Below are 14,655 nucleotides of genomic sequence, written 5' to 3'. Positions count from 1 at the left end.
GTGTGTGAACACCCTTAGGACCGCGGGCATACTTTTTCCCTCACTAGGAGGTTTTTTCCCCCATGCGCATGTACACCCTCTTATCTACTCATTATGGGTGTGTACTTATCTTTTGTATCTAGCACACAGTTGTTCATTCTAATCTAGTGAGTTTTTGTGCTCTCAAGCTTCTCTATCTTGTGTGTGTGCATTGTTGCAACCCTAACCCTAATTCCAACAATTGGTATCAGAGCCCATGTTGTGATGTTGGAAGCTAAGACCTTAACCAAAGTGTGGCTTGAGGGAGGGTTTTGGAGATGCAATTCACACTTTTAGAGAGAACCAGCTCACGTGGTGAGACTGGGTTTGAATCTTGGCAAGTTGAGGTTTCTACAAATTGGATTACTGGAGGTCACCTAACGCCTTAAGGTTTTGGGGTTTGTATGGCTGGACCAATTTGTGGAACACCTCAGTTAAGCGCGCTTGTGCAGGCATATAACTAGGATGGGTGACCTTCGGGAGAATCCATGTTTCCAACCAGATCGTCATGTAATTTTCAAGACCTGTGTTGTGGAGATCGACATGCACCTTTGCATCGATTTCAATTTTCTAGGTAGGGAGATGGAGATGCACCCTTGGATGGGACAAATCTCTCGGAAGACAAAAATGCTAACATCTTACCCATCATGGGTAGGTTTTTAAACCCACGAGTGGCCCAGACCCGCTTACGGCGACGGGTCTAATCCACTTAGATCAAACTTCGGGCATGTCAATTATTGAATGGTCTAAACCGTTGTTCACATGTGTTAGTGTCTATGACACATGCACATGCACATAGGACATGGGGCTAGCTCACTCTTAAAAGACAAAATGTATGAATATGATTATTTTTCCATTTTCATCACATCATGTTATATAAACACAATTGTTTTTCCCTTTTCAGCACACCAAACTCTGTCTATCATCAAACTTTGTTTATGTTGTAGTATGTATGCATGTCAAACCCATATGCATTCCTAACCTTCTATGACAAACCTGAAGGTTTCTTTTTCTCCTGTTGTACATCAACGTATTTGAAAACCTTGAAAAAATAAACAAAGAAACAAAATACTATTTTTCTCCAGCGATTTGTCTGGACCTAGTCTTGGAAGTGCCAAGCCTATACACACACACACACACACACACACACACACACACACGTACATTCTTTATATATATATTTTTATAATAAATATAAATGTACATATTTACGATACATTAATTTATATTTACTATATAAATATATGTATATTTATATAATAAACATATATAGTCTCTCTTTCTCTCTCTCTCTCTCTCTCTCTCTCTCTCTCTCTCATATTAGATTTATTGTAATTTAAACGCATTATGCTCGTTCTATGATAAATATATATATATATATATATATATTATAATAACTATATAAACATATACATATTTAATATATAATATAAAATTATAAAATTATTATAAATTTGCTATAAAAATATCTATTATATATTAGATATATTTTCAGTACATATTAAGCACATAGTATTATATTAAATTTTACTATTAATATATAAGTTTATATTTACTATACATTTATTATATTAAATATGTTTATATATTTATAGTAAATAAATACTTATTATGTATACATATATTTATTTACATTATATTTGTATGTATATATATGTATTAGTTTATTTATTTTCCAATTATGCTCTTTCTTAGAGGTTTTTGGGAGAAATCTATCTTGTATATGTCAATGTGTGTTACATATATATATACATACATACATACATACATACATACATACATACATATATATATATATATATATATACATACATACATACATACATACATACATACATACATATATATATATATATATATATATATACATACATACATACATACATACATACATACATACATATATATATATATATATATATATATATATATATACATACATATACATATATATATATAGTGTGTGTGTGTGTGTGTGTGTGTGTGTATGTGTATGTGTGTATATCTTTTATTATACTAAATATGTTTATTTATTGTGGAGGACTTTATCCACCCTTAATCACATCTTCACGCTCCGGGCCACCATTGAGGAGGCCAAGGCACAGCACCATCGGGTTTACAGCTACTTTGTAGATTTTAAGGACCGCCTTCTTCACTGCCTCTGCTGCAGACTCTAGGGGTACCAACATATATGTGTTTATTTCTCTTTACGAGTTTGTCATTGGGCGGGTTCAAGCTCTAGGAGGTATTTGTTTATGCTAACAATATTTTCCTTGTCTTTGACTCAATGGAGGGACTCCAGAGACACTTGGATGCATTATAGTAATTTTACCTACATCGAGGCTTCTCACCTTGGGAAAACCAATGTCATGATCTTCAACACCTCTCCCCGCACAGCTACTAGAGAGAGTTTCATATACATGGGTGTCCTACTAGATATTGTCTCTTCCTACACTTACCTAGGGGTCATTTTCACTGGCCCAATCTTCACCATGTGCCTAGTAGCAGAGGCTAGATTGACACGAGGGTATGCAGCTTTAGCCTTGTTAGAGACACACTTCTAAGCTCATTTTTAGGAGCCGAGGACGAAGCGTTGGCTTTTCAACACCCTCTACTTGTATCACCCATGCTAGATATTTTAGATGGCCCTCCACCCACCCTAAGTGGATGATTATACTAGCCATGATCATGATGTATTTTCTTGGTAGTTTTTGTTTCTTCATTAGTCAATTGTATTTTCTTTTTGTTCCATGGAGATATATAACATGGACTATGATGTAATCTTTTGGTCTCATAGGCCTTACGGGTCTTTTAAGATGATTAACATATCTTTCTTTCTCTCTTTCACTCACATACAATGCGAATGACTCTCTCTCTCACACACACACACACACACACACACACACACACACACACATGCATGCATGCACTAGCCAATGGCTCTCTCTCTCTCTCTCTCTCTCTCTCTCTCTCTCCTCACACCAACAATGCATGCATGTGAGCCGCCGGGGGGGGGGGGGGGGGGGACGACTCGGGGGTTTCACCTCTATGAAATTTTGTGTATCACGTGCGTTCACCTCTAAGAAATTTTATGCAATCCATATCGCTCTCAACACAAATCCTCTATGTCTCTTTAGTCATCTACACTGGTCCTCTACACTGTGTGCATACGCACACTCTCCTAGCATCAAAACACGCTAGCTGTCGCGACAACTGTCTCGTCGCTACTCAAATTCTTTAGCTCCGACACTATTGGATATGATGGACAAACACTATGATGTTCGCCCACAAAGAGTAATGGAGGAGTATGCACAGACGCATTTGAGTCACTACCATTCTGCAAATTTAGATTGACAGATATTCACAAGAAGAATTATGACAAGTTAATGAAAGGAATAAGTCTCAAGTGACTAGCATGTGTAATTCATTTCGTTTACGTAAGAAATGTTTAGTCAGTCACTCCACGTTCATTATATATTTCTTGGATTTATGTAAAGAATGCTTAGTTATAGCACAACTTTCTTAAGTTGAATAATTATATGCTAGAAATGTATCTTTGAAACAATAGAGTTTTCATAAGATGAATTGTATGTACACTTTGTAACAATCTTTTAAAAAAGTGCACGAAGACCATTGGACCGAGCTTGCTTGGCACCGGTGACCTTTCCCACACAATAGCGGGCCACAGAGGAGCAGTTGCAGAGAGGGATACGATCATGCCTTGGTTGTGGTGGTTTGAGGAGATTCCTCATCCGTTTTGTAAGTAAAACAAGCGTTAATCTTCTCAATGTTTTCATGCTAATATACTTAGATCATTCTCATTTTCTAACATATATTACCACAAACCAAAATTGTAGGAAAATAATTTTGGTCATCCGTATGCCACCTAGCATGGTTACACTATCCCAATGGCGCATTTGGTGACACTTAGGCATAGTTATTTAAAGCAAAAATTGAATCTGTACATAGCAAGTAAGTGCAATCTAAAGAAGCAAGTAAGTGCAATCTAACAAACTAAAGAAGAATTGTATGTCTAAACGTACGTCATTTTTTCCTGCATGAGGCTGTTGAGACCCCAGTTCCAACAGGTGCTACTAGTATCGGAGGAGATGAGCACACAGGGGACGACCTTCAACACTATCTCCCACCGCCCATGGAGTGTACTTGGGATCAACAGGGGCACGAAAATCCAAGCCATGCGGGCAGTGGCGGGCCTAGATTACTTTTTGGGTAATCTCAAGTGGGTTATCCAGTGGCCTAGTCGGTGCACAGCGTAGATTGGTGACATGAGGGAAAATCAAAAGAAAAAACAAATTTTTAATGTATTTTCTTGCTTCTTAAAAGCCTATTCACATGCTCGGGCGCCCATTACTAGACTTCTGTTGCCGGTCCTCCTTTCGAAAATCTATAGATTCATAGATATAGCTTTATATTTATGCTCGAGGTGGGGTATTTCTTTAAAAATGGCTTTGCAAGATTCAAAACTCAAGCTCAAGGTGCGGGTTTTTCACTCTATATCGGCAAAAGTCCCTCTACATAACCCTGCCCAAAACGGATGCACAAGTCGAGATATATAGTTTACTATAAAACTACAAAAAATGAGACAAGTTGGTCCCAAAAACATTGGCAGTGCTAAGTTCTTGTTTCTAGCGCTAAACGAGATCCAGTCTTTTAGAAAAATGAAAAAAATCCAATATGAATTGTGACAATCCCAATTTATTGAATACAATCTTCAAATTCATCATAGCACTAGAAAATCCATCCTCTAGAATCTCAATGTCCTATAACTTCAAGAAACGCTTCCCCATACCGCCTATAAAACAAGAGGAGAGGATGGTTTCATTGAAGATTTCACTAGCAAGATCTAAGGGAAAGAAATAGAGACCAACTTTGTGGAGGACAACACATGTGTCTTTACCTTGAGCCTCTATACAAGCCATCGCAACCTTATATGGTTCATGTACATAAAAGGCATCACCTAGAAGGATCCACCAAAGCTTTAATTTTATGTGCTGCCGTTCCTCTTTCTTATAATTCTCGATAGGGAGTCCAAGACACCCTAGTGAGTTTTGAGACAAACCAGATGGGCAAGTCACAACAGTACATAGGTTGGCATAATGAGGTTGCATAGCATCAGGCATGTCAAAGCTATAGTCCCTCCATGTAAAGTACTGGTAATTATTGCGAAATTCCTGAAACATTGCTTCCACGCCAGATTCGAATGTGATGTGAAGTTCAAATTCGCCAGATCGGCTCTCGATATCAGCCATAGAGTTGGTGATGCACGTTGACAATTCAATATGTTGAGGGCACACGTTGACAACGTGCACATTGGTTTTGATGATGGGACCTATCATCCATACACATATATTAAACTATGACACTTAACAAAAATATGACACCTCAAACAATAAGCACTCCTACGTCTAACATGGAGCCATAAAAATAGGTTTCTTGAAGCACTTACAAGTCTAGACCAGGGCCAATATGGCAAGTACCTATCTAGAACTTGATGTGTTAATCACCTGGATAATCCTCCCATTCCCCGATCATCGTTCGAGTGAAGATTAGATCGCCACGATGATGCTTGAGGAGCCGGGGAGCCCACGACATCCCAGGCTTCTCATAGCCAAAGAAACTCATGGCACAAAGCTGGACCACCAAGTGGGGATTCCTCTTGCAAACTTCTAGAATTTGGTCATCCAGGTTGTCCTTAATTATATTGACAGGCATCAGCTGCTTAGACCCCAGTAGCCCGAGTATGCTGAGAATCCTGTCTTCTGGGTGATCACATTGACGGGCAGTAACAAGGTGTGCAACAAGCATAGGGCAAGATATACACTGTCCTGTCATTAATGGCTCTTGACAGTTCAGATCATCCATGCAAGCAATTTGTGAGGTTCTACAGTACAGTGGACTCAGATGAAGCAGCGGTGCAGTTGCTGCAGCAATTTGTGAGGTTCTACACACTAGACTCGGATAAAGCAGCGGTGCCGTTGCTGCAGCAAAAAATGAAGCCACATGTATGTAAGCTTGACGATCCATGAATATAAGCTGGTTGCTGCTGGCTTCTCTCGCAAGTGGGAAGGAGCGACAGTCTTCACACATCACATTTGGGATACCCATAGTTGGAATGCGATCAGGCAGAATGCGTGAATTAGTGGCTATGTTGTCTTCGTAGTACATCCTAAAGAGTGCATAACTCGCTTTTGCATACACCACCATCAAAGGTTCTAGCAGGCATCTGCAGAATCCCCTTCCAGGTTTGCTGAAGTGCAAATCCTCCTCAGCCGGACGCATTGCCACTATGGTGCGTCTTGCACGTGGACGTCTTTCGCCTACCTCAAGGATGACCTTATCCTCATCTTCATCTGATACACGGCTGTTTATACGCAGCCTGTTCCTCTGACTGAACTCCAGGAAGTGATTGAGTTGCTCCCGCTCCTCAAGACTGAGGGAGAGCACAAACGTGAGCTTCTTGGGAAGCGCACATTCCTGTACTGTCCATGCGCGGCTGAACCAGCGCGGCATGGTTGGTCGCCCTGCATGATCAGATGCACCCCAGAAGTTCATGTGGTGTTGCCCAATGCCGTGTGGGAGTACAAAGCAACCTTTGCTTTCTGAGTAATAGCTCCCCATGCGGGGAATCTCCCTCTCCTTCTCCGTCGGGCTGGTCTGGTCGATGCACACTGCATCAAACCATGCGCATTCCACGCCTTCTTCATCCTGCAGCACCCTGAAGAGATGTTTCAAATCTTGGTAGCACGGGCTATCACTGAAGTCTGCGGCTTTGAAAGCCTCATTGTAGTAAGCTGTCCTTGAGCTCCCTGCTCCTGCAGCAGCGACCTGGTTTCCGATCTGCCTTGAGAAATCCCGGACCTTCTGCATCCAAGTGTGGGATATGGTGTGGAAATCCCAGTTGTCAGGCTCCTTGAAGCAGATTCCGCGGGCGCTGACGTCCACAGTAGCAGCCACGTCGATGACGCGAATAGGGTAGGGCGATGACTTTTCCACCACCACGTCATGCCTGCTGGCGGCAGTGCTGGTTCCAGGCTCCATCGACGCCACGCTTCCTGCAGCAACATCCCGATTAATAAACAATAATCATTAGATTATCAGACAGGTTAATACGTAAGCGTTATATGGTTACATCTGGTTCTAATCATCGAAGTGTTAATTCGAATTAAATAGTTACGAGGAGGAAGTTGCTGCGAATTAGTGTTGCTGTAACTCGTCATTTTTTGTTGGTTGGCTTGGCTCTAAATAAATCAGAACCTTGCTGCTGCAATGCAATGCAATGGTTTTTACATTTCACAAAAATCGTGAATGGTGTCCATTAATGGCTCTACTTGCATGATCAGAGGCTACAGCAACCAGCTGCAGGATCGGTCCCTAAAACCTAGCTATCTCTCTCTCTCTCTCTCGCCTTTATCTTCTTAGAGAGTTATCTGCAGCTCTCTCTCTCTCTCTCTCTCTCTCTCTCTCTCTCTCTCGCCTTTATCTTCTGAGAGCGGTGGCTTTACCAGGCTATATATTATCTGCAGCGCCACTCTTAGGAATTCAGATCCAAACTTCAATTTTCAAGGCGCGGAGTCGAAATTGCCATACCGTTCGTTATCCATCAGGTTTTTTTAACAGCCATACGATATATGTAATATATCGTATACCCATCAGGTTTTTTTAACAGCCATACGATATATGTAATGTATATGGTCGGTGCCAGGCATATAGAATATATATATATATATGGTCGGTGCCACGTTCGAGCAACGTCCATCATAAGGTTTTGGGGCACTTTTTAGGCTCACCGCTCTTTAATTAATTGTCCCTTACCCGAGAAATAACCGTAAGAGTGAATTTCAAAGCCGGAGATCACTTCAAATTTCAACAGGTTCACATTTTGAGCACGAAGATCAGCATGCAATTTTCAAGACCTGTGTGGAGATCGACATGCACCTTTGCATTGATTTCAATTCTCGAGACACAAAATGCTAACATGTTACCCATCATGGCTAGGTTTTTAAACCCACGAGTGGCCGAGACCCGCCAACCTTTGGGCAGATCAATTATTGAATGTTGTAAATCCTTATTTACATGTATTAGTGCCTATTACACATGCACATAGGACATGGGTCTGGCCAACTCTTAAAAGGGGAAACGTATGAATATAATTATTTTTCCATTTTCATCACATCATGTTATATAAACACAATTATCATAAAAACATCATGTTATATAAACACAATTCTTTTTCCCTTTTCATCACACCCAACTCTCTCTATCATCAAACTTTATTTATGTCATAGTATGTATGCATGTCAAACCCATATGCATGCCTAACCTTCTACGACGAGCCTGGGGGTTTCTTTTTCTCTTGTGGTGCATCAACATATTCAAAAACCTTAAAAAAAATAAACAAAGAAACAAAATTCTATTTTTCTCCACCATTAGTCTCTCGACCTACTCTTGGCGGTGCCAAGCATATATATATATATATATATATATATATATACATATACATATATATATATTATTATATATATATATACATACATAATAAATATATGTTGTCATATTAAAATTTCTCTTTATGTAATTTATATTTGCATACATTATAAATATATAAATTTATATTTACTATATATTTATTATATTAAATATATTTATTTCTTTATAGTAATCAAATATTTATTATATAAACATATATTTATTTACATTATATTTATATGTATTAGTTTATTTATTTATATATATATTTACATGTATATATACATACATACATACATACATACATGTACATAAATATATATATATATATATATATATATATATATATACATATAGTGTGTGTATGTGTGTGTATCTTTTATTATAATAAATTTGTTTATTTATTTATGTATCTGTTTTCATATATGTGTATATTTATATACGTGTGTGTCTGTGTGTGTATGTGTGTGTGCATGCGCGCGAGTGTGTGTGCATGTGTGTGTGTGTGTGTGTGTGTGTAGTATAAATATATATATCTTTCTATAGTAAATATTTAATTATTATAAAAAATAAGAATATTTGATATAAAAACACACATCCATGCACATGCACATGCACATGCACATACACACACACACACATATATATATATATATATTATAAAGAAATATGTGTGTGTGTGTATGTGCGTGTGTATTCACTACAAAGAAAAGCAACCGTAGACAAGTTTATAGACACGTAACGTGGTTTAAAATGTTACGAGCGCGTTTATAAGCGCGTCTAAAATCGCGTCTACCGACACATCTATAATAGAGGCTATAAGCGCATCTATATGTGCGTCTATAAGCGCATCTATACTGCATAATAGACGTGCTTATAGACACGCTCTGAAATTTTAAAAAAAAATCCAGAGAACTGCCTGTGCAAATGTACAACTGCATTTTCTACACTTGTAGAGCTGCATTTTCTGTACAGGCAGCTCTCTGGTTTAAGGTTTTGCCTACTTGTACATAGACGAATCAAGATCAGCAAAGATTTCAACATAAAAACTTAAATTAAAGATAGATATGCACAAAAAGATTTGTGAACACACTTCCAATATTGATTAAAGAAGATGAGAACTTACATTTTATATCCAAAAATTTATCCTTACATGATCGTAGCCACATAACGCCTGAATAAAAACATATACATAAAGAAGAAGAAAAATTTCATCTTATATCCAAGAACTTGTCCATACATGATGGTAGCCACATGAGGCTTGAAAAAGAAACATAGTTGCATAAACCGAAACCATACATGAAGAAAAACTAGCGGGCGACTACTATAGGAGGAGTCATCACTCTCCGAATTGTCCATGGTACCTTTGAATGTGCTTACACGCTTGGAAGCCAAGGCACGTGAAACATTAAAAAAGAATGCAACAGAAGGATAGTCATAGCGATGGTCAGGCGAAGTTTTCGCACATGGAAGAAAGAGCATCCAGAACAAACGAGAGGAGATTACCAAATGTTGAGCTTTTGAATGAACAACCAGACTAGAGGACAAAGTATCTTCGAATGAAAGACTACTACAATCATTATGTGTGTACCGAGATAAGTAAGAACGGACCCACATGCTTCCCAATTAAAAGGTGAAACTGGAAAGAATCAAGTGCTCTTAGGAGGCAAAATATGCATATCAGTTTTAACTTCCCTTTCTTTGAGCAAGCAAAATTTGACACCACCTTAGAGCTGAAGTACCACATGGAATACATGATTGTTGAGAGCAATGGAAGTATATCTCCCAGACGCACACATGATTGCTACATGCAGATTCTTAAGCTTCTAGTACCTCTCATCAACCATCCAAAAGAAAGCTATGAAAGGGATGACCCCACCAACCTCAACTTTTACCTCCACACAGGGCCCGGTGAATCCCTCCCTACATGTCACCTCATTACCTTGTCACATTTGAGGACATATTTTACACTCATTTTTGGACTCATTATTATTTCTGCCAATACACCAGAAATATACAAAAGCAGAAGGATGTCTTCGGAAGCTTGTGGGAGGACAAAAGCTCAAGCCAATCAACTTTCGGAGGACAGAACCTACAACAAGGAGGACATGTTAACACATTTTGGAGCCCAATATTATAAATTCCATCCTAGTATTTTGTAATAGCGTAAGTTCAAGGTTTTTGGCAAGAGTCTGTGATGATAAGTCCATGGAGTTCATTTGTAAGGCTGCGGTTATAAAGCCAAGTCAATTTTTGATACTTTTAAGAAGTGTCCGACGTAGGGTGAACTCATGGCCAAGTATGTAAGTGACTTTTGAGTCATTGTAATGGACTTTTCATACATAATGCAAGTGCTTGAGAGTGGGAGAATCAGCCTTCTTCTTGGTGTATGAGCACCGCGGTGAGGGACGCCGGCAGAGCAAACGAGGGAGTGCAGCGACCAAATGCAAGTTGCATCTTAGAGCACCGCTCGATGAGAATAATCGGTAAGTTCTCCACAAGACCCCGCTGATCGGGAGGAGATTCTAGATGCCCCCTTCTTTGCATATGTTGCGCGACTCGGCCATAGGATCCAGATGCCAGAGATTGATGGCACCCCGGCAGTAGCAGCACATTGGCAGTCACATAGGGCCGCGTTTCCTCTCGGATTTTGGAAGCGGCTATGGGACAGTTTCCGGCCTAGAAAGATCACCCTCTTTCTTTGGCTGATGGCACACAGGAGCTTGGTGGTTGGCAGTGGGAGGTAGGCCAACAGCTTGCCCACGGTGTGGCCACCCTCAGGAGTCTCAGAGACACTGTCTTTGGGATCGCTCAATAGAGCTGGCAGCAGATTCTTTGAATCTTCACTATGGACAGGGACTTGACCCGGATCATTACATGGGGCACTATCACTTGGGCCACAGAGGCTGGGAGTGGGCTGGCCCTTCAGGTCTCTCACCATAGTATCTTGGTAGTACCAGTCACAACCCCACCTACAGATCACTGGCGACGAGGCTCATACAAGAGATGGGAGATTTGCAGCAACATTGCACATTTGGCGTGCTAGATGCAGCGAGGCCATCGAGGGTACCCATACTCCGCCTATTGAGTCCATTAGGAGCATTTGGCTCGACGTCATTCACACCCTCCGTGGTCAATGGAGGAAGCTTCAAGGAGATTGTGACCGCATGAGGAAGCGGCGGGAAGCTTTCTTGAGGCTACGGAGGCCTGGCCCTTTTCTCACATACACAAGTGGTGACCCCACTTGGCACTACAGACCACCTGTGTGGTTGTCCCCACCTCACCCATCACATGAATTAGATCACATGCACTGCACTTTGGTGCCATCACATGGATCATATGTGGTCTGTATGAGAGGCATCTTTTTTCATTGAGATTTACCATAGTCTGAAAATGCTAGCAGGATGGTGATGTGTGTGCATGTTCAGAAGTGCACCTGCACTTCAAATTTCCCTTATTAAGAGAGAGAGAGAAGGGGGGAGGGGGGGGGGATCAGGGGGGTGGTTCTTCCCTACCCTCACATGGAAAGGGACGAGGGGAATTGGGCTGGGGGGGGGGCGGGAATGGGGGAGGTAGGGACCGATTCCTGTACACACTACCCCCCAGCCCCACCCCCACAATTTCCCCTCGTCCCGTTCCATGTCCAAGAATGGGGGATAGCTGCCATTCCTATCCGTTGAGCCGCCGCTCCAAATAGGCGGGAACGGCTTTCCCGTCCCCGCCCATCGTGCCGCGGCTCTGAAGTGTATGCATCCTTTAAAAAAAGAGAGCTTTAGTGCAGCCTAGGAGGATTACCTTTACAGGGCTGGGAATGTGATGTGCAAGTTAGGGGTATGAAGAGGATTCAATGGTAGACATGACAAGTAAATATGTATAGCAATGTGTATCAATCAATAACTATGAGAAGAGTAGTGATGTGTAAGTAATTATTTATTCAGTTTGGCAATGCTCCACATTGTCTTCCAGCATCCTTATCTACTTCAGTGCAGTCCCTCTCATGCCATGTGTGTAATTTAGCTTAACCCTGTAACGCAAGTTTTTTTGTATCAATTCTTCTACCAAACACCACCACCTGATTGCACAAGTTTGGGGTTGTTGACCAAGAGGCCAAGCAAAAGAACACCAGTAGCAAACCAAGATAATATGCTGACATACAACTATGTGATTCCCGCCCCATATATGAGGCCAGTTTGTATCTAACCCGTCGTGGTTGTATCTAGCCCTTTGTGGCTGTTTTTCAGTAACTAATAGAAGGATCTTTCCCAGAAAAAAAAAAGAATTACATCCTATTCTAGCTTTGGACCACGTAGGAAGTAACAGTAGATTTGAACCCATACCTCCTCAATGGAATGCACAGGTGCTACCGCTGGGTTATAACCCAGGAGGCAATAAATTTCACTGTTGCACTACTATTGTGAGAAAGTTATCTTTGTATAGGCCCATGCTGGATGAGAGGATGTTAGGTTGGACCCTGTCCTGTAGATGTGAAGAGCTCTTAAAGGGTATCTCTAAACCAAAGCCTCTTTATTACCACCAGATAGTTTCTCGAGGTTCCCTGGCAAAAGAGAGAATTATTGCCCATTACGAAAAAATCCCAAGTAAAACTGCCACAAGCATTCAACACCCGCCCCATAGGGGAGTATCACTATCCAGAGCAGCTGTAAGATCAGTCTCTTTATCAGCAGCATCAGATCAATATATCTAGATCTCCAACATTAGTACAAGCACCTCATACAAAGATTTACCAAGACCTGCCAAACAAGAATCTCTGGCAACCAGAGCCTTACTAGGAGAGTTTTTCTGTTCAAAATCCCGAGGATAAGCATGATCACGAACCAAGGCCTTGCCCTTGTCCTATGAAATAACACATACAAAAAGATCCTGTATCTATTAAGAAACATGCTCTTATTTGGTCTCTAGTCCTTGTTTAGGGAAAGCAGCAATGCACCAATAAGATATTATCTGATGTGTGATCATGCATGCCATGGTAGTCTCAGGTGTCCCATGTGGTGCATTTTTGTATGTATGTCATTAATCAAAAGGAGCTGGCAAAGTGAGTCCAAGTACCTTGCGCTTACCGAGCCGCCTTCCAAGTTTACGAAGCACTATTCCATTTGTCCAAGCAAACCTTTTCCAAGACATATACGGCATTGCAACCTCTCTTAAGAGAGAAGTACAACATCCTTCTTATAAAATATATCCACCACTGTTGCTATTCCTTCACACCAGTAGTCTCCTTTGACAGTCCCATTTCTGTGCTCATAACAGTCTAAATTAAAAGCTAATCTGCACCTAGCTGCCTCTATCTACTATTAAATCAAGCTAACAGGATTGTGTCAAAGGTTATGCAGAAACCACAAATCTACAAAAAAAATAAAAAATAAATAATAAATTAAAGCTTTCTAAGTGATGGCCACGAGTTTTACAATAATGTTCAAAGTGAAGCTCTCATTTCCTATCCTTCATGACCCATAGCACTGACTCCTTTGCTCTCACTCAAATCACTCAATTATGCAGTGATTCCACTGATGGCTACGGATCAGTGTTACAGGTCACAAGGCAGCGCAGTAATATTGTGGGCCCAAGGCAGCTCTACATCCATAGCACACGAGTCCAGCGTTAACACACTCATTCAGGGTGACCCTATACAGAGACCACTTTCCCACATGCTCACCAAGGAGGCATGTGTCAAAACATCATTGGAATTTACAATATCTATGGAGCGACTCCATGTCTCACCACACAGATTTCATATTGAGATAGGCCAATGGATGGATTTGACAAGGTTAAGTATCAAAACATCATTGGAATTTACAATATCTTCACCAAAGCATGGAGAGCCGGGAAAGACTCAACACGCAAGCGAGCCCTCATCCTACAGTTTGTAGGAGAGACGGAGAGGGTCACCTTCACGAGGAAGAGGGTGATTCTACAAGGATTACAGGGAGATCCCATCTATTTGGATGACGACCTTACAAGGATGCAGATAGAACATAGGAAAACATGCATGCCGAGAGTCCTACAGGCCCGGAAAGAGGGCAAGAGAGCATTCTATCGCTTGATTTTGGGTGTATGGGTTGTGTAGCAACAAAGATTTGGTGTGCAACAGCATCTACAGTGTCTTCAACAACATCGACCATTATACTTTTG

General features: G+C 40.7%; 1 protein-coding gene across 5 annotated transcripts; it reads right to left on the bottom strand.

The window, feature by feature from the left end:
- Positions 1-4,764: 4,764 nt before the first annotated feature.
- On the bottom strand, positions 4,765-13,887 carry LOC147619075 (uncharacterized). Of its 5 annotated transcripts, XM_086774280.1 has the most exons (5): positions 13,573-13,887; positions 13,293-13,359; positions 12,843-13,060; positions 5,544-7,091; positions 4,766-5,368 (listed from the first exon to the last, which is right to left on the bottom strand). In XM_086774280.1, the coding sequence occupies exons 4-5, from the start codon at positions 7,075-7,077 to the stop codon at positions 4,800-4,802; spliced, it is 2,103 nt and encodes a 700-aa protein (XP_086630406.1). In that variant the 5' UTR covers positions 7,078-7,091; positions 12,843-13,060; positions 13,293-13,359; positions 13,573-13,887; the 3' UTR covers positions 4,766-4,799. The 5 variants fall into 5 exon arrangements, with proteins under 5 accessions (XP_086630401.1, XP_086630406.1, XP_086630404.1 ...); XM_086774278.1 differs by having other exon boundaries at positions 13,293-13,887; XM_086774279.1 differs by having other exon boundaries at positions 12,843-13,359.
- Between the last annotated feature and the right edge of the window lie 768 nt (positions 13,888-14,655).

Source organism: Cibotium barometz, chromosome 34 (genome assembly GCF_041138505.1).
Source record: "Cibotium barometz isolate CiBa-2024 chromosome 34, ASM4113850v1, whole genome shotgun sequence".
NCBI lineage: Eukaryota > Viridiplantae > Streptophyta > Polypodiopsida > Cyatheales > Cibotiaceae > Cibotium > Cibotium barometz.
This window is presented reverse-complemented; position numbering and strand designations above follow the sequence as displayed.

What these genes read in the sequence shown, in the direction of transcription:
- LOC147619075 (XM_086774275.1), bottom strand. Translation starts at nt 7,256, where the DNA reads ATGACGAGTTACAGCAACACTAATTCGCAGCAACTTCCTCCTC. An exon ending in TTCGCAGCAACTTCCTCCTC is followed by an intron (nt 7,092 to 7,213) that starts GTAACTATTTAA and finishes ATGTTGCTGCAG; the next exon opens with GAAGCGTGGCGTCGATGGAG. An exon ending in GGAATGGGAGGATTATCCAG is followed by an intron (nt 5,369 to 5,543) that starts GTGATTAACACA and finishes TATGGATGATAG; the next exon opens with GTCCCATCATCAAAACCAAT.